At 42.7% G+C, this 25,107-nt stretch overlaps 1 protein-coding gene across 7 annotated transcripts in view; it reads left to right on the top strand.

Annotated features, from left to right (window-relative positions):
* Positions 1-25,107, top strand: part of RIPK1 (receptor interacting serine/threonine kinase 1) — a 36,601-nt gene extending 11,494 nt beyond the window's left edge. For 5 of the 7 annotated variants that reach the window (XM_029241938.1, XM_029241936.1, XM_029241941.1 and 2 more), the window contains 9 exons: positions 513-669; positions 3,397-3,534; positions 5,280-5,505; positions 7,459-7,608; positions 12,472-12,548; positions 18,578-18,668; positions 19,545-20,117; positions 21,337-21,489; positions 23,138-23,424. In XM_029241938.1, the coding sequence (XP_029097771.1) occupies positions 513-669; positions 3,397-3,534; positions 5,280-5,505; positions 7,459-7,608; positions 12,472-12,548; positions 18,578-18,668; positions 19,545-20,117; positions 21,337-21,489; positions 23,138-23,424 (1,852 nt within the window). Of the gene's footprint in view, positions 1-512; positions 670-2,731; positions 2,887-3,396; positions 3,535-5,279; positions 5,506-7,458; positions 7,609-12,471; positions 12,549-18,577; positions 18,669-19,544; positions 20,118-21,336; positions 21,490-23,137 lie in introns of those variants that run through there. The other 2 variants (XM_029241942.1, XM_029241943.1) reach the window with 2 other exon arrangements.

The raw sequence follows: 25,107 nt of genomic DNA on the forward strand, positions 1-25,107 counted from the left end.
GAGGGAGCGGGGAAGGCGGATGGATGCCCTTGCTTCACCGTGTTGGTGAGAACCAGCCCTAAGTACAGGAACAAAAAGCTGGCTCATGAGTTAGAGGTTCCAGGAACCCTCTCTTTAAGGCAGTTGGTGGCATTGTTTTACTTCCCTCTGTTCTCGCCAGAGTGGTTATGAGAGAGACCGCGTTTTTTATTACACTGTCCAGCACAGTCCTTTTTTCCGGCCGCATTTCGCTGCTGCTGTTCATGTATTGATACTTTGCGTTGATTCGTTCATCCGTGTAACATTTCTTGAGCACTCGCTGCTGGTCACTGGGAGAGAGGAATGTAGAGTGAACGAGCAACCGCTTCGCCTTCCGGAGCTTGTGGTCTGTGTCTGGTAGAGACCAGCACATGCACAAGGGGTGACAGAGCGTGTGCGGTGATGCTCCAAGGAATCCCAAGCCATGGCGTTTCTGGGGGCAGGAAGGGAGCAGGGGCTGCCTCTGTCTGCCTGAACCCCCTTCCCTCCCCCAGGTACGATGAGGCCCTCCTGGAGGACGGCAGGATGATGCACAGGCTGCGGCACAGCCGCGTGGTGAAGCTGCTGGGCGTCATCATGGAGGACGGGAACTACTCGCTGGTGATGGAGTACGTGGAGAAGGGCGACCTCATGCGCGCGCTCAAGGCCCAGGTACCCAGGCCCGAGAGCGCGCCCTGCCAGCCCCTTGGTGCACAAGAATCCTTTGTGGAAGGCTGGATATTCGGGATTTTCTAAAGTCAGTCCCTCATTAAATCTTCCTTGACTTTCCATGCCCAGAAGGTGGGCTCACCCTCCTCTCGGTGCCTACAGACGGGTGTCCATCCCTCTCTCGGAGGTCCCCGGGTCATCTCTAGGTCTCAGTGTTGTAGGAGGCTTTTGTCAGCCACTCTCAGATCCACAGTTCAGAGGCAAGCACTGTCTTTACAAAGCACGTGGTCTGATGGGGGGTGCATGCATAATGGATTACAATTAAATATTGATTGATTAAAAGATGTACACTATAGGGCTTCCCTGGTGGCGCAGTGGTTGGGAGTCCGCCTGCCGATGCAGGGGACACTGGTTCGTGCCCCGGTCCAGGAGGATCCCACATGCCGCGGAGCGGCTGGGCCCGTGAGCCATGGCCACTGAGCCTGCGCGTCCGGAGCCTGCGCTCCGCAACGGGAGAGGCCACAGCAGTGAGAGGCCCACGTACCGCCAAAAAAAAAAAAAAAATAAGATGTACACTATAAATGACTGTATGAGAAGATGGAATATTAGTGATTGCATTTTGATGCCATTGAAGAAGCTTATAGGTTAAATATAGAACATTAGAATAACAATACTGGGTAAGGAAGGCTTAGAACAGGAAGGTTAATATTGCTTTTACCAAAGACAGATAACTTTAAAGCAGTTTTAAAAGTGTACATACCTGTTAAGAGCAAGGCCTTGTGCTCTTTGCCCAGGGAGCAATAGCAAATGTGACACAGACAAGTAACGGGACAGGAAATGAACGATCTGGTGTGGTGTTGTTTTGATAGACACGCTCATAGCGAGCTCTGGGAACACAGAAGAGGGGCTCTCTCCCCAGCGTGGGATGGATGGGAAGGGACTCCAGAAGGAGGAGGCTGGAGCGGGAGTGTGACGGACAAGCAGAGGGTTTGAAGCAGAGAACTGGGGAGTAAGTCACCGTTCCAGGCAGAGGGAAGGGCACCATCGAAGGAACTAGAGCCTGGCCGGTGTGGGGAACGCAAAGAACTGGGGTGGGCACAGTAGAGAGTGCCCGCGGGGGAGCTACGACTGTCCTCATGCAGGTATTCCCCCCTCTTCCCGTCTTCTCCCCTCCCCGCCCCCCAGCTGCCTGAAGCTATGTCAGTTCTTCAGTTCTTTTTCAGCCGGACAAATCTCAGATAGTTGCGGGGAAAGGTAAACGATAGTCACTTACTGGTTGTATTGTAATTTGATCAGACTTCTCTTCTTCCCCATCAAGATATGATCTGTGAAGCAAGTAGGCATTTTGATTGGGAGATAAATCGTTTGGGACAAGAGACATCCTGTGGGATGGATCAGGCTAAGAGAAGGTGCATCCGTTGGGGCTCAAGAAGAAATTCAGGAGGATATAAGGGAGACAAACAAAAAGAGGGAAAAAAGGGGGATCTACTTGGCATGCTCAGAATTTTTTCCCAAGTCCAAAGGTATACCAAGGACAAAGGCAGGATCTCTGGCCTTTGTTTTTTTTGTACGTGGTGATCAGGCCACTAATGCTGTAGTGCAGCCGCATTATGGCTGAAGATGTTTGCGGGGATTGACTTGGGAATCTAACTTCCATCATTTAAATTTTTTTCCTGTTTATCAGCAACTAACGTACACATAAATTTTTAGGAAACAGCCTATTTGTAAACTAGAGACTGCATACACATACACACACACACAGTGAGAGTTTGTGTTTTTCAATGTTAAGCAAAACTGTTTAATAGAAACTGAAATTGGCTGTATTAACATTGATATTCATATAACTAGAATACAATTTTAAGTGAGAGTGACCCGAGAATCTACAAAGGCTTGACGTATCTGATACCAAATCACCAAACAGATGTTAAATTCACTTTAGCATTGTTTTAACCACATCGTGTCGTCTCATAGATTAATCTTTACGTTTTTGTTTTTTTTTTTTTGCGGTACACGGGCCTCTCACTGTTGTGGCCTCTCCCATTGCGGAGCACAGGCTCCGGACGCGCAGGCTCAGCGGCCATGGCTCACGGGCCCAGCCGCTCCGTGGCATGTGGGATCCTCCCGGACCGGGGCACGAACCTGCGTCCCCTGCATCGGCAGGAGGACTCTCAACCACTGCGCCACCAGGGAAGCCCTAATCTTTACATGTTTTCGATCAATGTGAGCACATTCCCTTGTATTCTTTTTTCTCTTAACCTTATTTCATACATACATTTTTATGACCCTGTTTACATATTTAATATATAGTAGCACATCATATTAGTACGCCATTGAGAATATTTGTGTTTTTTGTATATATATGCATTCATTCAACAAATATTACAGGCACCATGCAAGGTAGTCAGGACACATCTTAAGTAAATAATAATAATAATAATACAGTTTCGTTCTCAAGGAGCTTAATTTTATAGCATTTTTGCATATTACCATATTGGCGTGGAAGTTTTATTTGTACACTGACAAAGCACAGCACGAACACCCTCAGCAGTTGGGATGAAATCTCTCTTAAAGGGGGGCTTGTTTTGCAATGACAGCCGTGCTGCAGGGCCTGATAGAAGGAAACCTGGTCTCTCTGTCCTAAGGTTCAGACCCCACTACTCTTGAAGGAAACGGTTGCTTTGGCCTCTTTGATTACCTTTCCATTCACGGACTTACTATCACTCGTTTTAGATCAGTATCCCTCTCTCTGTGAAAGGAAGAATAATTATGGAGACCATTGAAGGAATGCGCTACTTACACGGAGAAGGTGTGATACACAAGGACCTCAAGCCTGAAAATATCCTCATCGATGGTGACTTTCACATTAAGGTAAACCATAGTCAAGGCTTCTGGAGGATTGGGGTAATTTTAGTTTTTAATTCTCCACTGTAAATCCATTTTCGGACATGATACATGCTAAAAGAAGAGCTAGTGCAGCTCATAACTGGTAATGGTGGTGCCAGAAAGCTCTACCAAGGAAGGAAAAGCAAGATGCAGATTTGATGGAGTTGATATTTTTTATTTATTCATTTACTTTCATCTCCTTTTTTATTTTTAGTATTTATGTATTTATTTATTTATTTGGCTGTCCCCGTGGCACGCGGGATCTTCGTTGCCATGAGCGGGATCTTTAGTTGAGGTATTTGAGCTCTTAGTTCCCCGACGAGGGATAGAACCTGGGCCCCCTGCATTGAGAGTGTGGAGTCTTACCCGCTGGACCACCAGGGAAGTCCCATCATCTCCTTTTTCAAACTCAGTTTCCTGTTGAAAACTCTCTTTCCACTGTAGTAAAAGGAAGAAGGCAAAGGGTTTTTCTTTTGCTCACTCAAGAGCAAGCACTCACTAGGCGGAGCATCACATCTAGTTGGCTTTGGCAGCAGGAATCCAAGCGCAGGCATCTGAAAGGGGAAGTGGCGTCTGGGGGAGGGCTCGGGAACTGCTTACATAGGCATCCCTTCACCAGAAGATTCTGCTTCTCACACTCTGTTCTAGTCCTGGACGGGGGTTTTTATTCCTGTGTCTTTAAAAGAAGGTTCTTCTTTACATTAATAACTTATCTGTTATGTTCTGGGTTAGAATTTGAGGATTTTAGGTAATCACATGCCAGAAATCATCCCCAAATGCTTGGATTCCTTGAGGCAAAAGTGAAACTGTCACCTCTGATGTCTTCTTAACTGTAGTGTTCTGTCATTCTGCCCTGCCGCCTCCCTCTTTGTTCCTGGTAGTTTTTCTTTGCTTTTTTGTCTGTTTTTCCCTCCTTCTCATCCCATCTTCTCTTAGGTTCAGGCTTCCGACTCAGAACAGGTAGCACTGCAGTCCTTATCCTCAGTGTTGGGATCCTCGGAAATTCGCGTCCTTGGGCTTCTGGACACCATTTGGGAAAATAGAAGATGCAGTACCATCTGCTCTACAAATCTGCTGAGAAGAAAGTACCTGTTTTTTCCTAACCTCAGAAATAGTTGAAAAATATATGCAGAATAAATGAGGAATTAGAATGAACATGTTTTGTTGTGTTCATCTCAGAAACATCTTCTGCTTTTCTCACCCCACCCCCAGGTTTTATTGCATAAGAATTGAGATACCAGAATTTCACACAGACATTTCTGTTTTGTTTCTTTTTTTATAAATTTGTTTAATTATTTATTTTTTGGCTGTGTTTGATTTTTGTTGCTGCGCGTGGGCTTTCTCTAGTTGCGGCGAGCGGGGGCTACTCTTCTTTGCGGTGTGCGGGCTTCTCATTGCGGTGGCTTCTCTTGTTGTGGAGCACAGGCTCTAGGCACGTGGGCTCAGTAGTTGTGGTGCACGGGCTTAGTTGCTCCACGGCATGTGGGATCTTCCCGGACCAGGGCTTGAACCTGACATATAGACATTTCGTAAGGGAGATTTTCTAGATGGCTGAGGACATACAGTTGCTACTGGCCTGTTCAGAAGTAGCTGTTTTAAACTTATCTAGTGCAACCATTTCTGGAAATGTTACTGTACCTCACATCTACTGAAGAAGCCCCAGATTTGAAGGCAAATCTCATTTGCTTGTAGCCTTCACAGAACAATCCCGTGGGTTTGCTCCCTTGCAGATAGCTGACCTTGGCCTTGCCTCCCTTAAGACGTGGAGTGAGCTGATGAAAGAGGAGCTTACTGCGCAGAGGAGAGGAAACAGCACCACGAAGAACGGCGGCACCCTCCACTACATGGCCCCCGAGCACCTGAACGACGTCAGCTCGAGGCCCTCTGAGAAGTCGGACGTGTTCAGCTTCGCCATAGTGCTCTGGGCCGTCTTTGCCAACAAGGAGCCGTATGAAAGTAAGACAGTTACAGAGGAGTGGGATTTGGGTACTAATCAAAGTTGTTCAACAGAATATGAGCCTTCAGTGAAGTCAGTTAAGATGTATCATTGTTTGTTCATTTAATGTCTGTCTTACCGACTGGACTATAAGCTCCACAAGGGCCAGGACCACATCTGTTCCATTCACTGCTGTTTCCCCAGTATCTACACATACAGTACCTGGAATGTAGTAGGTGCTCAGGAAGTGTTTGTTGAAAGAATGAGTCATCTCAGTTTAGGAATCAGGGATCGTAGGACAGGTAGGAGCCTTGGTAACGCGTCTAAGCTTGGGAGGTGCTGTAACATTCCATAATTCCTGCCGGACAGGAAGGCTTGCCGGCTTCTGCTTATGAGAGGTTAACCCTTTCAGGGCATACACTCCATACTTTCATTCGTCCCCTAATCCTTCATTCATTCAGAAATTGTTTCTTTTCAGTACTTACTGTGGGACTTTACTCAGAATTGAGAATATAAAGATGAGAAAGTCGTGGTTTGTGCAGGAGAACAGATGAGCCATTCTTCAGTCTGTTAAGTATCTAAACTAATGGACGTTCTCCTGCCCATTCTTCCTGGGTGATTATCAGCTCCCATGGTTTAATGACCACCTCTTTGCTGATGCCTCCCAAATCTCCAGCCCTGGCCTGGATATCCACTTGTCTATTAGTCAGACCCAGTCCACGTACCAGGGGAACCCCAAAGCAGCGTCCCCCCCAAAACAAAGCCATCTTCTCCGTGCTGTCCTAGTAGCTCATTCAGCTTTGCTCTTATGTTCAGAAAATGGAATCACCAACCACCAACCGAGCTGCCCAACCGGAAATTTTAGTCATCCCATACTCAACCTTGCCCCTCATCTCCCACATCCAATCAGACACCAAAACCTATGAATTCGGGACTTCCCTGGCGGTCCAGTGGTTAGAACTCCTCACTTTCACTGCTGAAGGCCCAGGTTTAATCCCTGGTCGGGTAACTAAGATCCCGCAAGCCACGTGGCGTGGCCGGGAAAAAAAACAAAAAAACAACAACTGTGAACTCAAGGTGTATCTGATTCAAGGTACATCCACTTCTCCCCATCCCCCACAGGGCCCTCACTAGGTCAGACCCTCTGTGTTTCTATGGCAGTCTCCTCACACCGCCCGCCATTCACACTGCAGCCAAACTGCTCGACCTAAAAAGCAAGTGAGACCGTCTCACTCATCTGTTTAAAATCCTGCCAAGGCACCCTTGACATTCAGGGTAAAGTTCAGATTCCTCAGTGTGGAGTACAGGGTCCTTTCTGATTTGGCTTTTGTTTCTCTCTCTAACCTTATTCCTTCCTCACTTCCTTTAGTCAATATGCCCAGTTACACTGAACTATTCATAATTTCTGGGATGCATCATGATTTCTGCAACTTCCAGTCTATTCATATCCTGCTTTCTTAGCCTGGATCCTCCGCTCTGAATCCTCCTTCCCGCTTCTTTACCTGGATAATTCCTGCCTATTGTTCTGCACTCAACAAAGCCTTCTCTGACCTTCTAGTCGTGGTCCTGTTACCAGAACCCTTTGTACTTACTTCTCGAGTAGCCATTATCACTCTACATTGTAAGTCACTCTTATTAAACTGAGCTCCTCCAAGGCAAGCGCTGTCCCGTATTTGTCTTTGTATGAAAATCTGGAGTGTGGCATTGGCTTTATTCACATATTCCATTTGTTCTACGAGGAGTCAGCTTTGCTGTGAATTCTCTCTTTCATCTGCAGAAACTAAAATGCTGTTTGATCATCTCCTCAGTGGAATTCATCAGCTCGTTGTCACAGGGGCGTTCTGCCCCTGCTGGATGCGGCAGCCGTACTGGAAGCGTCCGCTAGGCAGAGAGGCTTTGTCCGAGTTCTGTCGCCTCCCTGCCTGAGAGGAGCAGGGCTGAGAGCTCAGCTTACGCTCCTCTTTGTTTCATAGACGCTCCCTGTGAGCAGCAGCTGATCCTGTGCATTAAGTCTGGGGGCAGGCCGGGCGTGGAGGACATCACGGGGCAGTGCCCGCGGGAGGCCGTCAGCATCATGAAGCAGTGCTGGGCGGTGAATCCAGAAGATCGGCCGACGTTTGCTGGTGAGCATCTTCCGTGGCTGCACGGCCTCCGCGTGGTGATCTTCCTAGTGAGATGCCGACAGGAAGTTGCTTTGAGTTTTTAGAAAACTGAGTTCCACTTGTGATTTCAACTGATTTTCTAGGTTCCAAACACTTTGTTTAATGAAAAGTTGTCATCCCTCCCCAGAGCATGAAGGCATATAAGGTCCTCTTGTTTCTTTGTGGGTTTTTTTCCCCCATAATTAACTTCTTAAAAATTGGGTTAGAATATACGTGACACATAATTTACCATTTTAACCATTTTCAGGTGTACAGTTGAGTGACATTAAGTACATTCACAATGGTTGCACCCATCACCACGATCCGTCTCCAAAACTTTTTCATCTTCCCCAGCTGAAACTGTATCTATTAAACAATAACCCCCCCATCTCCTCTCCCCCAGCCCCTGGCACCCATTGTTCTACTTTCTGTCTCTCTGAATTTGGCTACTCCGGGACCTCATGTAAGTGGAATCACACAGTATTTGTCCTTTTGTGACTGGCTTATTTCACTGTGCACAGTATCTTCAGGGTTCATCCACGTTGTAGCCTGTGTCAGAATCTCCTCCCTTTTCACTGCCGAGTGGTACTCCGTGGTATGTAGACCACATTTTGTCTATCCATTCATCTGCTGAATGGGTTGCTTCCACAGGCCTTCTTATTTCTTAGCTTTTATTTCATTTCCCTTCCCTTGTGAAGCTGGCATCTCTGGAAATGTGATTTTGTCATTTGGATTGGGCCAATAATAGAAGGAGAAGGAAAGGGACATGGGCATCTCACATCCGTGTACCTCTTCTCATTCCCTTGTGTTGCCCAGGATCTTGCTAAAGTCCTAGAGGCAGAGGAAAGAAGAAAATCAGAGGAAAGGGGCAGAGGAAATAAGAAAATCAGGTGAGGAAAAAATAAATAGCAGGAAGGAACGTAGGAGCCTACAAAGGATTTTGCTCTCGTATTTCTGCTATGAGAAAACAGAATTGAAGCCCTACCTACCACTCCCACCAAAGGGTTAGAGGGGTGATTGATTTAGTTGCCTGTTTTCTTATTTGCTGAATCTTATCCTGGCTTGCTTTCTTCTCTCATGCCTTTTTCACTTTTTTAAACTAAAATTCTTATTTTGAGGTAATTGTAGATTTACATGCAGTTATAAGAAATAACACAGATATCCCATGTACCCTTTACCTCGTTTCCCCCACTGATAACATCCGGCCAGACTACAGGACTGCATTACCACTGGGATATTGACACTGACACAGTCGGATACGGAACCTTTCCATTACCACAAGGGTCCTTCCTGTTGGTCTTTCATAGGAGTAAAGCTGCTGTAAATATTCATGTTGCAGGTTTTTGTGTGAATATAAGTCTTTGTTTCTCTGGAATAAAAATACCCAGGAGTGAAAGAACTAGGTCATATGGTAGGTTCATGTTTAGGGTTTTTTTTTTTTTTTTTTTTAAACAAACTGCCAAACTGGGAATTCCCTGGCGGTCCAGTGGTTAGGACTCTGTGCTCTCACTGCCAAAGGCCCAGGTTCAGTCCCTGGTCGGGGAACTATGGTCCCACAAGCCGCGTGGCACGGCCAAAAAAACCCCAAAAAACAAGATCACACATGCCAACAACAGCAACAACAAAACAAAGCAAAACAAAACTGCCAGACTGTTTTCCAGAGTGGCTGTACCATTTTATATTCTCACCAGTTTCTCTGCATCCTTACCAGCATTTGGTGGTGTTGCTGTTTTTAAATTTTAGCCACTCTGATAGGTATGTAGTGATATCTCATTGTGGTTTTAATTTGCATTTCTGTAATGGCTAATGTTGGTGAATATCTTTTCATGTTCTTATTTGCCATCTGTGTATCTTCCTTACTGAAAAATGTTGCTCTATGTCTTTTGCCCATTTTCTAATTGGATTTTGTTTTTTCACTGTTGAATTTAGAGTGTTCTTTATATATTCTATATATAGTATTCCTTTCTTGGACATGTGGTTTTCAAATATTTTCTCCCAGTCCGTAGCTTGGTTTTTTTCATCCTCTTAGCAGGGTCTTTCACAGAGTAAAAGTTTTTTATTTTGATGAAGACTCATTCATTAATTTTTCCTTTTATGTATTATACTTTTGGTGTCAAGTCTAAGGACACTGTCAGGGTTAGATCCCAAATTTTTTTTTCTGTTTTGTTCTAAAATTCTTACGGTTTTACATTTAAGTCTCTGTTAAGTTTTTTTTGTTTGTTTTTTTGTTGTCAAGGAAAATTTATTATTGCTAACATAAGAATGATAACACAAAACTAAATATTGGTTGTCTTTCTTGCCAGTTATTTAATTTATGTCTTACTGGGAAAATGCCATGACCCATTTTGAGTTAATTTTTGTATAAGGTGTGAGACTTAGGTTGAAGTTTGCTTTTTTTTTTTCTTTTTGCCTCATTCCAACGCCATTTGTTGAAAGGCTGCCCTTCTTCCCTTGCATTGTTTTTTGTCCTTTGTCAGAAATCAGTTGGGATATTTGTGTGGGTCTATTTCTGGATTCTCTGTTCTGGTCCGTTAATCTATGCATCTATCCCTACTCCAGTACCTACGGTCTTAATTACTCTAGTGACATAAGTTCTTGAAATTGGATGGACTGATTTCTCCCACTTTTTTCTTCATTTAAAAAGTTATTTTAACGACTTTAGTTCCTGTCTTTCCGTATAAAATTTAGAAAAATCTTGTCTATGTCTAAAAAAAGAATCTTACTGGGATTTTGATAGGAATTGTGTTAAACCTGTGTATCCATTTGGGGAGAATTGACATCTTTACTATACTGAGTCTTCTAATCCGTGAACACAATATGTCTCTCCATTTATTTAGATTGTCTTTGATTTCTTTATCAGTGTTGTATAGTTTTCAACATACAAGTCCTATATATCTATTTCCTTTTTTTTTTTAGCAATTATAAGTAGGTTGTATTTTTAACTTAGGTGTCCATTTGTTCATTGCTAGAATATAGAAGTAGAGTTGATTTTTTATATGTTAATCTTATATCCTGTGACCTTGTCGAACTCACTAACTGGTTCTAGGAGTTTTTTTGGAGACTTTTTTAGATTTTCATGTCATTTCCAAACAGGGACATTTTCATTTCTTTCTTTCTGATCTGTTTGGTTTCTATTTCCTTTTCTTGCTTTATTGCACTGGCTAGAATTTCCATTCATTTTTATTGTTCTGTCTTCCATTTCACTGACTTTCCTCTTTCTCCTCCATTTTGCTGTAGAGTTCATCCACTGAGCTTTTTATTTGCCTTATTTTTCAGTTCTAAAATTTCACTGAACTTTCTTTCATATCTTCTGTTTCTTTGTTGATGTTTTACATTTTTTCATTTGTTTCAAGCATGTTCATAATTGCTTCTTGAAGCATTTTTATCATGGCTGTTTAAAAATCTTTGATGTGGAATCCTAATGTCCCTGTCATCTTGATGTTGGCATCTGTTAGTTGTCTTTTGTCATTCAGTTTGTGACCTTACTGGGTCTTCGTATGATGAATGATTTTTCTGTTGAAACTTGTACACTCTCTTACTATGAAGCCTTCTGTTTTTAACTGGCCTCTTCTGACATGGCTTTGATAAAGAAAGGGTGACTGCCACCTTGTTAGCACCAGGTGAAAGGAAGTCAGTTTCCCCACTTGGCCCTGTTGACACCTGAAGTGGGAGGCTTTTCGTTACTACTGGTCAGGGGTGAGGGTTTCAGTGGAGTCCACATGGTCTCCATGGACACTGCAATGGAGGTGAAAGTCCCGACTCACCCAAGGCCTCTTCTGATAGTTCCCCATCGGGATAGGGAAGGAGCAGCTTATTACTGCAAGGTGAGGATGCAAGTTCAGTCTACCCTTGTTGTCCACTGACACCACAGGAGTGGAGGGGCTCATTACCACCTGACTGGAAGGAAAGTTCTGGCCTCCTATTTGGCCTTCTCTGACATCACCCTGGTGGGGTGTTGGAGCACCCTGTCATGTCTTCTGGGGTCGGGAGTCTCAACTCCCCACTCAGTCTTTGCTGGTGGGGGTGGGGGATGGAGTCATGATTTTTCTATGGCATTTCGCTGGAGAGTGGCTATGGACTATGCACTCTGTCTTGCTAGGCTTCCCCTTGCTTAGCCCTCTGGCCAGAAAGAACAGGCTTTTTTTTTTTTTTTTTTTTTTTTAAGAACAGGCTTTTGTTGGGCTTTTTTGTTGGGTTGCTAGCTTCTTCAGGTCCAAGTCTGAGATCTGTGCAGCAAAAAAAAAAAAAAAATCCAGTAAGCTCACTGCCATGTCTTTCCTCAGATCCCAAAGTCCCTAGCTAGTCTGACTTTGTCTCTCCTCCTTTCGGTCTCCTTATGTTTGTTTTATATATAATATAACATATAGGGGTTCTTGTCATACTTAGTGGGAGAAATAAGGAAAAGTATGTCTATTCCATCTTCCCAAAAATGGAAATTACATTTTTCTTTTAAGGCCAACAGCTCTAACTTTATACCAGATCCTTATTCTGAGTGTTCCACCCTATAGTAACTCAGATGCCAAAGGGACAGAAACAAGGAGTCCACCCATCTTTTTTCATTTGGAAATTAACTCGTATTAGGTAGGGCTTTGTGCTGCAGCCAGAGAAACTGTCTGTTATTAGGCAGGAGTCCTGGGTTTCCAGTGATATCCTATCCTTCGTTCTGTCTGTGTAATAGTCTTGTTAGTCTCTTTATGAAAGTCAGTGATTTGGCATTTAAGTTTATATTTCCCTGCTTTGCCCACAGATTACGGTAAGTAATTCAAAGATAATAGATTGGTAATATTTTAATTTTATTCTAGAAAATACTTAAGAAATTTAAAGTACTATTTTTTTTATATATAGGCATTGAAGAGAAATTTAGGCCTTTTTATTTAAATCAATTAGAAGAACATGTAGAAGAGGATGTGAAGAGTTTAAAGGTAGGTAACATAGCAGCTGCTCAAAACGCTAACATATTGAAGCATATATATTGTCAGTCATGAAAACCAAAGCATTATACTTTATTACTGAGATTTGAGGTAAGCTAGCTTGGTAACCACAAAAAACAAAATAGGCAGTTTTATGCAGATATCATCAAGTTAGCATACCAGACCCGTTCCTCTGTCAAAACTAATGAAATGAGAGAAAATATATCACCAATATGAAAACAAAAGCACAACATTACTGGAACAGGATGGAAAGTACCATAGGTGGGTCAGTCATTTTGAGGAATTCTTGAAAGATAAAAAGCCAACAGAATTATTTATATCTGTTGAGACATAAAACAGGAAAAAAGTTTTAAAAGGCTGCCCCAAACATGATAATCAAGAAGTCACAGAGGAAGACGTCTCGGGTCAGCGTGTAGAAGAAGTGGGTGGTCACACGGGATGTTGGTAGGCGTCGTCATTTGGGAGCCATGGTTGTGTCAGTTTTAAAAGTTGGCTCCTCGCTCCTCACGTCTTGTGCTAAAGCAGCAGGTGGAAGCAGCATGTGCCCAGGGCCGAAGCAGTGAGTTTGGTGCCTGAGATCAGAGAGGTATGTCAGAGACTCTTGCCAACTAACCAACCAAGAGGAACAGAGACCTCCCCTCCTCACACACTCAGGAAACAAGCTGTTATCTTAAGTCTTACAGCAACATGCTGCTATAATCGTGAAAGGGAGACTACAGTAAATAAAACAGGCAGGCAGACAGAGATTTTAAGATATACACACACACACACACAGTCAGATAGTCAAGAATTGCCAGGCTGGCCATCATCAAAAAATCTACAAACAATGAATGCTGGAGAGGGTGTGGAGAAAAGGGAACCCTCTCGCACTGTTGGTGGGAATGTAAATTGATACAGCCACTGTGGAGAACAGTATGGAGGTTCCTTAAACTAAAAATAGAACTACCATACGACCCAGCAATCCCACTACTGGACCTATACCCTGAGAAAACCATAATTCAAAGAGTCATGTACCACAATGTTCATTGCAGCTCTATTTACAATAGCCAGGACATGGAAGCAACCTAAGTGTCCATCGACAGATGAGTGGATAAAGAAGATGTGACACATATATACAATGGAATATTACTCAGCCATAAAAAGAAACAAAATTGAGTTATTTGTAGTGAGGTGGATGGACCTAGAGTCTGTCATACAGAGTGAAGTAAGTCAGAAAGGGAAAAACAAATACCGTATGCTAACGCATATATATGGAATCTAAAATAAAAGTTCTCATGAACCTAGGGGCAGGACAGGAATAAAGACGCAGGCATACTAGAGAATGGACTTGAGGACATGGGGAGGGGGAAGGGTAAGCTGGGATGAAGTGAGAGAGTGGCATGGACATATATACACTACCAAACGTAAAATAGATAGCTAGTGGGAAGCAGCCGCATGGCACAGGGAGATCAGCTCGGTGCTTTGTGACCACCTAGAGGGGTGGGATAGGGAGGGTGGGAGGGAGATGCAAGAGGGAGGGGATATGGGGACATATGTATATGTATAACTGATTCACTTTGTTATAAAGCAGAAACTAACACACCATTGTAAAGCAATTATACTCCAATCAAGATGTTTAAAAAATTAAAAAAAAACAAAACAATTGGCAGACTTTGGAGGGATACCTACACTATAAAAGAGAGGCATCCAGTGCAAACCAAGGAAGTCATCAGAAGGACATCAGGAAAGATAGTCACTGAGGAAAAAAAGCATTGCCACAGCAATCAGGAATGATTCATAACAATAAAAGTTTCATTTCACCAAGAAGGTAATAACAGCTTTAAGTATGTTGACCCTTGAACAACACAGGTTTGAACTCCATGGGTCCACTTATACACAGATTTTTCTCAATAAATACGTACTACATGATCTTTTACTTGGTCAAATTCATGACGTGGAACCACGAATACAGAGGGCCAACTGTAAAATTATACTTGGATTTTCGACTGTGAGGGGGTGAGCACCCCTAACTCCCATGTTGTTCAGGGGCCAACTGTATAATTTAGCAAAACTGGCTCAAATAGAGATGGCAAACCTGAATATTCCCATAGCTATTAAAAGAGATTGAATCAGTCCTGCAAGAAAATTCCACAACCAGATAGCTTCATCAGCAGTTTCTATCAAATATTCAATGAAGAAATTACCCCAATTGTATACAACTTGTCGAGATAATATAGAAGAAGGAACGTTCCTAAACTCATTTTATGAGACTAGCATAATAACCTTGATTCCCAAACCTGAAAAGAAGATACAAGAAAGGAAACTTACAGAACAATTTCACTTAACAATGTAGATGTGAAAATCCTGAGTAAAATATAAACAAGCTGAATCCATCAATGGACAGTAAAGCTTGAAAAAGATATATGGTCTCGCTAACAGAAAAGCAAAGTGAATTGATTATAATTTTTCATCCATTAGACTGACAGTAGTTTTGAAAGGTTGATAATATCAAGTGTTTGCGAAAATGCAGAATAACAGACAATCTCATGTAGTATTGGTAAAAGTGAAAGTTGAAGTTTATTGAACAGTGAAGCATCTATCACACTTTTAAAAGCACATAACTTTTGCTGCAGTTCTGCTCTTAGTAATCTATCCTACTCACATGTACGCTCAAAGATTTAGCTTCAGGAGATTTTTGCACCTTTGTGAGAGTTAAAATTTGGAAGTACACAAATGTGTAAATATATATATACACACACACACACATATGTATAAATATTTGTATATTTCCAGAATATATATGCAAATGCCTAGAGAGAATAAAAGGTCCACAACATACTCCAGATAAGGATTCCCTCTGAAAATGGAAGAGAGGGGGTTGGAAGGGACAACATTAAAGTGTTGCTCTGTGTAATTCAGCAGTTTGAATCTTTTAAAAGAAGTTTGTATTTATATATTTTGTCTAATAAGTAATAACTGTAAAAAGAAAACAATTGCTTTTACAAAACAAACCAATTAAAAAATGGGTGGAAGAACTAAACAGACATCTCTCCAAGGAAGACATACAGATGGCCAAGAGGCACATGAAAAGATGCTCAACATCACTAATTATTAGAGAAATGCAAATCAGAACTACAATGAGGTATCACCTCACGGTCAGAATGGCCATCATCAAAAAATCTACAAACAATAAATGCTGGAGAGGGGGTGGAGAAAAGGGAACCCTCTTGCACTGTTGGTGGGAATGTAAATTGATACAGCCACTATGGAGAACAGTATGGAGGTTCCTTAAAAAACTGAAAACAGAACTACCATACGGCCCAGCAATCCCACTACTGGGCACATACCCTGAGAAAACGATAATTCAAAAGGACACATGTACTCCAGTGTTCATTACAGCACTATTTACAATAGCCAGGACATGGAAACAACCTAAGTGTCCATCGCCAGATGAATGGATAAAGAAGATGTGGCACATATATACAATGGAATATCACTCAGCCATAAAAAGGAACGAAATAGTGCCTTTTGTAGAGATGTGGATAGACCTAGGGACAGAGTGAAGTAAGTCAGAAAGAGAAAAACAAATACTGTATAATATCGCTTATATGTGGAATCTAGAAAAATGGTACAGATGAACCTAGTTCCAGGATAGCAATAGAGAAGTAGACGTAGAGAATGGACATGTGGACACAGGGTGGGAAGGGGAGGGTGGGATGAATTGGGAGATCTGGATTGACATATATACACTACCATGTGTAAAATAGATAGCTAGTAGGAACCTGCTGTATAGCACAGGAAGCTCAGCTTGGTGCTCTGTGACGACCTCGATGGGTGGGATGGGGGGCGGGAGGGAGGTCCAAGGGGGAGGGGATATAGGTGTACATATAGCTGATTCACTTCGTTGTACAGCAGAAACTAACACAACATTGTAAAGCAGTTATACTCCAATTAAAGAAAAAAATTAAAATAACATAAAAATGCCTATGTGTTAAGTAAAAAGCAACATACAAAATGCTACAAACTGTACACATAGTTAATATCCTGTGTCGTTCTCCCCTAAGTCATTCATATGTTGATTCTGGATATTTTTGATCATCTACCTATGTAGCAGGCACTCTGTTAAGACCATAGCGCAGACATGACCAGGGGAAGAGACTTGCAGGAAACACAGAATGTTAATTGTTTCACTTGAGTAGGTTTCTCTTTAAAGATAATCCTATACATTTTCTATATCTTTTATAATGAGTATTATTATTTTTATAAGGGAAGAAGTTTTTTTTTTAATTGTAGTAAAATATACATAACATAAAATTTACCATCTTAACCAACTTTTAAGTATACAATTCAGTGGCATTAAGTATACTCACAATGTTGTACCACCACGACCAGTATCCATTTCCATTTTTATTATCCCAAACAGAAGCTCTGTATCCCAAGCAACAGCTCCCCATTCCTTCCTCTCCCCAGCCCCTGGTAACCTCTATTCTAATTTCTGTCTCTATGAATGTGACTATTCTAGGTGCCTCATAGACATGGGATCATACAATTTGTCTTTTTGTGTCTAGCATATTTCACCTAGCATAATGTTTTCAAGGTTCATCCATTTTGTAGCATGTATCAGAACTTCATTCCTTTTTAAGGCTGAATAATATTCCATTGTACGTATATGTCACATTTTGATTATTCATTCATCTTTGATGGATACTTGAGTTGTTTCCACCTTTTGCCTATAATGAATAATGCTGCTATGAACATTGGTATACAAGTATCTTTTTGAGTCTTCGTTTTTAATTATTTGGGGTATATACCTATGTGTGGAATTGCTGGATTGTATGATAATTGTACATTAAACATTTGAGGAACCATCAAACTGTTTTCCATAATACCTACACCATTTTATATTCCCACCATCAACTTACAAGGGTTCCAATTTCTCTACCTTCTCACTAACACTTTTCATTTTCTGGGTTTTGTTTTGTTTTGATAATAGCCATTGTAATGAATGGCAGTTTTGATTTGCATTTCTCTTTGAGTAATGATGTTGAGCATCTTTTCATGTGCTTCTTGGCCATCTGTATGTCTTCTTTGGAGAAATATCTATTCAAGTCCTTTGCCTGTTTTTGAACTGGGTTGTTTCATTTTTGTTGTTGAATTATAGGAATTCTTTATATAATCTGGATATTCATCCCTTATATTTATGTGATTTACAAAAATTTTTCCCTACTCTGTGGGTTGTCTGTTCTCTCTCTTGATAGTGTCCTTTGATGTACAGAAAGTTTTAATTTTGATGTAGTCCAGTTACCTATTTTGTTGCCTGTGCTTTTGGTGTTATAGCCAAGAAATCATTGTCAAATCAATGTCATGAAGTTTTTCCCCTATGTTTTCTTCTTATATAAGTTTAGCTCTTAAGCTTAGGTCTTTGATCCATTTGAGGTAATTTTTATATATGTTTGTGTATGTTGAAAGGTAAGGATCTAACTTCATTCTTTCACATGTAGATACCAGTGTTCCCCCACTGAAAGGTCGTGGCCCCCTTGTCAAAAATCAATTGGCCAGGGACTTCCCTGGCAGTCCAGTGGTTAAGACTTGGTGTTTCCACTGCAGGGGGCAAGGGTGCCATCTCTGGTTGGGGATCCCGCATGCTGTACGGCAAAAGTAAATAAATAAATAATAAAAAATAAAAATAAAAAATCAATTGGCCATATATGCAAGGGTTTATTTCTGGGTTCATTATATTCCATTGGTCTGTATGTCTTTCCTTAGGCCAATACCACACTGTTTTGATTACTGTAGCTATGTAGTGAGTTTTGAAATCAGGAAGTGTGAGCCCTCCAACTTTGTTCTTTTTTAAGATTGTTTTGGCTGTTTAGGGAAAAGAGTTTATTTTCTTAAAGAAGTATTTACTGCTTGTAAGAGCTATGTGAAATTTCTAACTTCTGAAAAATTCGTTCTTCCTTACAACAATTTTCTGGAATTTTTTGGCCAACCCAGTATTTTCTGCTGTTTACTAAAGTATGTCTTTATGTTCTTAATTCTAGAAAGAGTATCTGGGCCAAAATGAAATTGTAAAGAGAATGAAGTCTCTCCAAATTGGTTGCGTAGCAATGTCTCCAAGCAGGTCAAATTCAGGTAACTTATACTGTGATTGAAAATCTATTTATTCACTTATTTGTTCATTCACTCACTGTACTGTCTAAAAGGCTATTTACAACTATATGAGAAACAGAAGAAGCTATAAAATATAACAGCTGGCTTAAAGGACTTTCTAATATATTCGGAGTTAAGGTACAAATATTTGAGATATTAGGTAACAACATGTTCACCAAAATCATAAAGTATCCTGAACACAAGAGGCCTAATATATCTGATAGGGAGGAAGTGACAGCTCAGGAAAAAGACGGGAACCTATGTGGGAGCAAAGTCCTTGAGAAGGTCAGGGATGACTGGGTCCAGAGTACATGCAGAGAGGTTGGCCTCAGATTCAAGCAGGGATACTTTTTTCATTTAACAGAAGGGAAAGCAGAGTATAGGATATTGAAGCCACTTATCAGCTGTCTGTTCTGAGGCACATCACTTGACTTCTTATAAGCCTCATCCATCATTGTAGTAATAAGTGTTCCTACTCTTATAGGGCTTTTAAAGAATAAAAGAATCCACAGAAGTGCTTAGCTCAGAACTGCTGCCATTCTTATTTTCCAGCCCTGCGTCACAACAAGGGGACACCTTCTCTGCTCCAACACAAGTCCTTTTCTTCCTTGGTCATTCCTACAACACCCACTTTTCTGCTGCTTTGTTATAACTTCTCTCATGCTCTCACACTGCCAGGCAGGGACGGCTGCTTATTACCTGTGTAACTCACAGGAGGAAAAGCACCTGGTAAACGCTTTTTCTTTGTTCTCAGAGTTTTCAGTGTGTTACTCCAAGGTACAGATTCATGACTGTGCTCAGGTTTTTACTCTTAACGTTTCATGAAACTCTTTCTGACGCTGATTCATTTGTTTTCAGCCGCAGAACAGCCCAGTTCGCTGCACAGTTCACAGGGATTCGGGCTGGGTCCTGTGGAGGACTCCTGGTTCGCTCCCGCCCCCGAGCAGCAGCAGCAGCAGGAGGAGGACCTCCTGCTGCACAGTAAACTCCAGGAGGAGGCCAACTACCATCTTTATGGCAGCCGCATGGACAGGCATACGGAAGAGCAGCCCAGACAGAATGTGGCTGACAGGAGACAGGAAGAGAGGAGACGGAGGGTCTCCCATGACCCTTTTGCACAGCAGAGACCTTATGAGAATGCTCAGAACCCAGGGCTGAAAGGCCTTGCTTATTCCGGTGCAACCAATCATGGTAGTGCGGTACAGCAACCAGCAGGGCTAACCAGCCAGCCCCAGTTACTGCACTGGAGAAATGGATTGTGTTCATCACTCGGTTTTGGAGCAAGACCAGTGGATCTGAGAACCGCAGGTCCAGGAGTTTGGGATGGGCCAAATCCAGGCCACATGCCAAGCCTGTATAAAACTCCAGTGCCTGAGACCAACCTACTGGGAAACACACCCACCATTCCATTCAGCTCCTTCCCATCAAGAGGTAAACAGGCCTTTCAGTCACACTGTTCTATTTTTTAACCTTTCCTGAAAATAAAGCAGCCATTAGCTCTGTTGTAGACTATAAGTGAACAAAGGACAAGCTGTTTGGGGTCTTCAGCCACCAGACACACCTTGCCTTCTCGGAATAAGTCTCCATCAGACCACCTGGCCTAGGCTCTTGGTTTGGGTAGAAGTCAGTGCAGCTGCCCACAAGTGTCAGGCCACAGGTCTTTGCATCTAGTAGGCATCTTCCACTCTAACCCGAATCTCAGTAGCTCCACTATGTCTGATCTCTGATGTAAGTGAAGGTATCTGCTTGTATTCTTACGCTTGCTTGCTGTTTTCTGAAGGTAAGAAATGAATCTTGGATGTTTTCATTTTTTGTCTCATATAGGCCAGAGACTACCACTGGTGATGAACACCACGTTGTTGGGTAACCATCACCACCATCCACCTCCAGAACCCTTTCTTCTTCCCAAACTGAAACCGTACCCATCAGACAATAACTCCCCATTCTCCTTCCTCCCAGCCCCTGGCAACCACCCTTCTACTTTCTGTCTCTATGAATTTGATGGCTCTAGGGACCTCATATAAGTGGAATCATATGGTATTTGTCCTTCTGTGACTGGGTTATTCACTGAGCACAATGTCGTCAAGGTCCGCCCATGTTACAGCCTCCGTCAGAATTTCCTTCTTTTTTAAGGCTGAATAGTATTCCATTGTATGGATGGACCACATTTTGTTTATCCATTCATCGGCTGTGGGACACTTGGGTGCCTTCCACTTTTTGGCTATTATGAATAATGCTATGCACATGGGTGTATAAATACCTGATTGAGACCCTGCTTTCAGTTCTTTGGGGTATATACCCGGTAGAATTGCTGGATTGTATGGTAATTCTATTTTTAATTTTTTGAGGAACCACCATACTGGTTACCACAGTGGCTGTACCATTTTGTATTTCCACCAGCAGTGCATACGGGTTCCAATTGCTCCACAACTTTGCCAACACTTATTATTTTCTATACTTTTGATAGTTGCCATCCTAATGGATGTGAGCTGATTCAGCCACCTTTTAAAGAAGAAAATTTCAAAGGGTGGCATAGGATAAATAATTTAACTTAAGCATTTGGAGTAAAGCCCTGCCCCTTTACCACGTAGTACTTTTTTCTCTTGCTTTCAGTCTAGATGTACTTACCTGTGTGTTTCTCTCTAATTAGATGAGTCTTTAAAATATGGCATATACAACAGTTTTGGCGTTCAGATTGGAAACAATAATTATATGGAGATTGGCGGAATGAGTCCATTGGTACTGGACAGCACGTACATGAACTTGAAAGAAGACCCAGCTTCTAAGTACCAAGATATCTTTGGTAAGATGCCCTTGAAGGACCCATCTATAGTAACCTTGAACTGTCTTATCTAATATTTCACTGATTATTCTCTGTGAAAGTGCCCTATCTTTCCTCTCTAAAATAGCTCTGTAATTTCCATGTAATTGCTTTGTAACTTATTTATGTTTACTGTGGAGATAATTAGAATATCTAATTCATGGATTTGCTGTGAAAGTTAAACAAGTCAATATGAATAAAGAGCTCAGTACACTGCCTGGCACACTGTAAGATATACAAGTGTTAAACACACCGTCATCATCACCGCGTCAGTATTAGTACCTAGACCTAGCAGCAGTAGCTCCCTCAGGTCCTCGTCCAAAGGGATTCTGTAAAAGATAGAAGACGATGCCCTCAACTGCACATGCATAATAAAATAAGAGGGCTTTCTCTTGTGGCGTTCCACTATGCAGCCTCGTAACATTAATCCCAAAACGCAACCTGGGAAAAGCAGTCACGAGGCCAAAGCAATGTGATTTAAGAACCCAGCTTTCTAATTAACCCTAGGATGGGCAATTTTTTTTAAATCAAGGGCCAGGTAGTAAATGTTCTAGGCTTCACTGGTCCTGAGGTCTCTGTCGCAGCTACTCAGCTAACACTGTAGTACAGTAGCAGCCACAGACAGTATGTACACGAATGGGCGTCGCTGCGTTCTAATAAAACTTGGTTTACAAAAACAAGCAGCGGGCTGGATTTGGCCCATGGGCCATAGTTTGACAATCCCCAGTCTAACCCATTTGAAGGCTAGTCTTTAAAATCTAGAGCCGAAGTTCCTAATTTTGGAGGTGACAAGGGTACCTTTGAGAATCTGATGAAACCCAGGGTCCCTCTCCTGGCGAAGCGTTGACAGAATTTTGGACGCCTGACGTCCAGTGGTGATGGCAGAAGCTGCACTGTGGGGAGTTGGGGTAAAATGAGGTGTCTTTTTTCTCATATTCAGCTTACTGAGGTCAGACGAGGATCAAGAAATTGGGTTTGTTTGTGGTGTTTTGGTGGTTTTATGCTTTTATTTTGCTTCATTTTATTATTTTTACGAAGGCCTGAGAGGAAGGAACAAGTAGAAAGAGAGAGGTTATGGCTGTAGGAGGAAAGAGGACAGCACTTGGGGTAGGGGAGAGAGAAGTCCAAAAATACCTCATCCATTAAAAGACAAGGGAAGGCAGCGTAATGAAACCAGCTCACAGCCGGTGGTCTCAGTTTCCTTGATTAAGTGAGAGGAAAGCAAACTGTTGGGTGAAGGGTATCCTGAGTTGAATGACCTCAACTCTGGCCCGATGTAAGTGGAAAATGCCCAAAAGGAACAAAAATGGTGTCTTCCCCCTTTACATCAGGAATGTGTGATATAAACAAGGGCTGTGTCTCAGGTTGTACAGTACAGCCTAGTAACCAGAGGGGTTTTGCTCTCTAAGCCTCGGGCTGTGCCTCAGACCTGCACCTCCCGGGGCGGGGGAAGAGGTTCCTCCACGTGGGCTGGCAGACAGGTAAAGTATCAACCGATGATCCCACAGCCATAGCATGAAGAAGTTATCTTTTTCACCGTCTCCTGGGACTCTTCACTTTATACAGGTCTTTGAAGCTAGACGTTCAAATGGCCATAGCTTGATGCCTTCTTCTCTTTTCTATTTGGCAGATAATACCACTAGTCTGACTGATAAACACCTGGACCCAGTCAGAGAAAATCTGGGCAGGCAGTGGAAAGACTGTGCCCGTAAGCTGGGCTTCTCCCAATCTCAGATTGATGAAATTGACCATGACTATGAGCGAGATGGACTAAAAGAAAAGGTTTACCAGATGCTCCAAAAGTGGCTGATGAGGGAAGGCAGCAAGGGGGCCACCGTGGGAAAGCTGGCCTGGGCGCTCTACCAGTGTTCCAGGGTAGACCTGCTGAGCCACTTGACACACAGCAGCCAGAACTAAGCCCACAGGGGCTCCTGCAGCATGAGGCCCTCTCCTCACTCGGTGAGCGACCCACCGAAAGCCTGCTGCCTCAGAAGGTTCAGAATTCTTTCCTCACTGATACGGGTTCTGTGCGTAAAAATCATTTCCTGCCTTTCATAGCTGGAGGATGGGAAAAGAAATCTACAGCAAACAACCCACTACACAGGAAGACCTATTCATGGCCAAGGTCCAATCAAAAAAGAAGCCAAATAGCGTTTTGAAAGGGAGAGAGATTCAAGGGAGATCATTTTCTTTCAGATTATTCCATAACCTTCAGTGATGCTGTTCATTCAGTTTCTTGACATTTTGCTTGAGCAAGGAAAAAAAAATTAATATCTTAGAATATAAACTAAATCAGCTCTCTGATTCTGCGCTGTCACCGAAGCACTGTAAAATGCTGCGTTCTCATCAAGTGGGATTTTTTCTGTCACAACCACGGTTCATTCCAAAATTATAGGCTCTCTTAACTGCAGGATCAAATTCTGTATCCGTCACTACAGGCTTCAGGAGTTACATGCCATCTTCACTCTGTAAATTAACGGAAGCGATTTTAAGGAGTACAAACAAGAGGGGGAAAATAGAGAACAAAAATAGGAGACTTTCCCAGGCTGTCATTGCACAGAACTGCTACTGATTCTGACGAGTACAAAGGTTCTTTCCTAGCATTCTGACACTTCAGGTACTTTTCCAACCTGCGTGCCCTGAAGAGGGAGCAGGTGTGCTGGCAGTATTGACTGCTTCACCCCTGGCTACGACTGGAGCCTCAGGGCAGATCAGTGTTGAGCAGCTTCCTCAGTTTACCCCAGGGTACTGTAGAAATAACTTCTTTTTTTTCTGTGAGCTAGGCTGTAAAAGGACAGGTTCCGAGTCTGCTAGCTGTGCCTGTAGCACTCAACCTTTCAAAGCCCGCCTGAAACCAAGAAGGAGTGAAGGCACTCGAGGGCTAGGAGACTGACGTGACCAGGCCACCCAGCATCACCGCCCGCCCTTTGCTCGGCAGAGCAGGTGTGCCATTGTGCTCAGCCCTCCCGGGAGGGAGGCACACAGGGTGCGGTAAGGCCATCTGGCTGCCAGAACAGATCCTAGTGTTTGGTGGGTTCATAACAGTACTGTTGGTTCTGATTCTAAATCTCCTCCAGTCGGTGGTACTGTAAAGCAGAATTTCTTAACCTTGGCACTGTTGGCATCTTGGGCCAGATAGCTCTTTGTTGTGGAGGGCTGTCCCGTGCATCGCAGGGCATTTGGAAGCAACCCTGGCCTCTCCCTGTGGGATGCCAATAGTGCTTTTCTCCCCCTCCTCCCATCCCTAGTTGTGACAAACAGCAATGTCTCTGGACATTTCCAGATGTTCCCTGGAGGGGCAAAACTGCCCTAGTTGAAGACAGCACTGCTATAAAGTAGTGAACCTGTTTTCCTATCCACACATATCCAGGCTCACTACTTGGTTGCCACACAGCATTGGATCACATAGCCCAAAAGGAAAACTGGAGGGGCAAACAGTCCCAGGCTTGCTGGAGGGGGCTGGATGATTTCTTTTCTAAATGCATCCCTTGTGCCTCTCTTCTAAATTCCAAAGAGGTTGCATGATCAATGTTCAGAGGCAAAAAGCATAAGATATCTTTAATGGACTTTTTAAAATAAAATTTTGTACCTCAAATGTAA

Source organism: Monodon monoceros, unplaced genomic scaffold, assembly GCF_005190385.1.
Source record: "Monodon monoceros isolate NGI ecotype Baffin Bay Population unplaced genomic scaffold, NGI_Narwhal_1 Super_Scaffold_3, whole genome shotgun sequence".
NCBI classification, from domain to species: Eukaryota; Metazoa; Chordata; class Mammalia; order Artiodactyla; family Monodontidae; genus Monodon; species Monodon monoceros.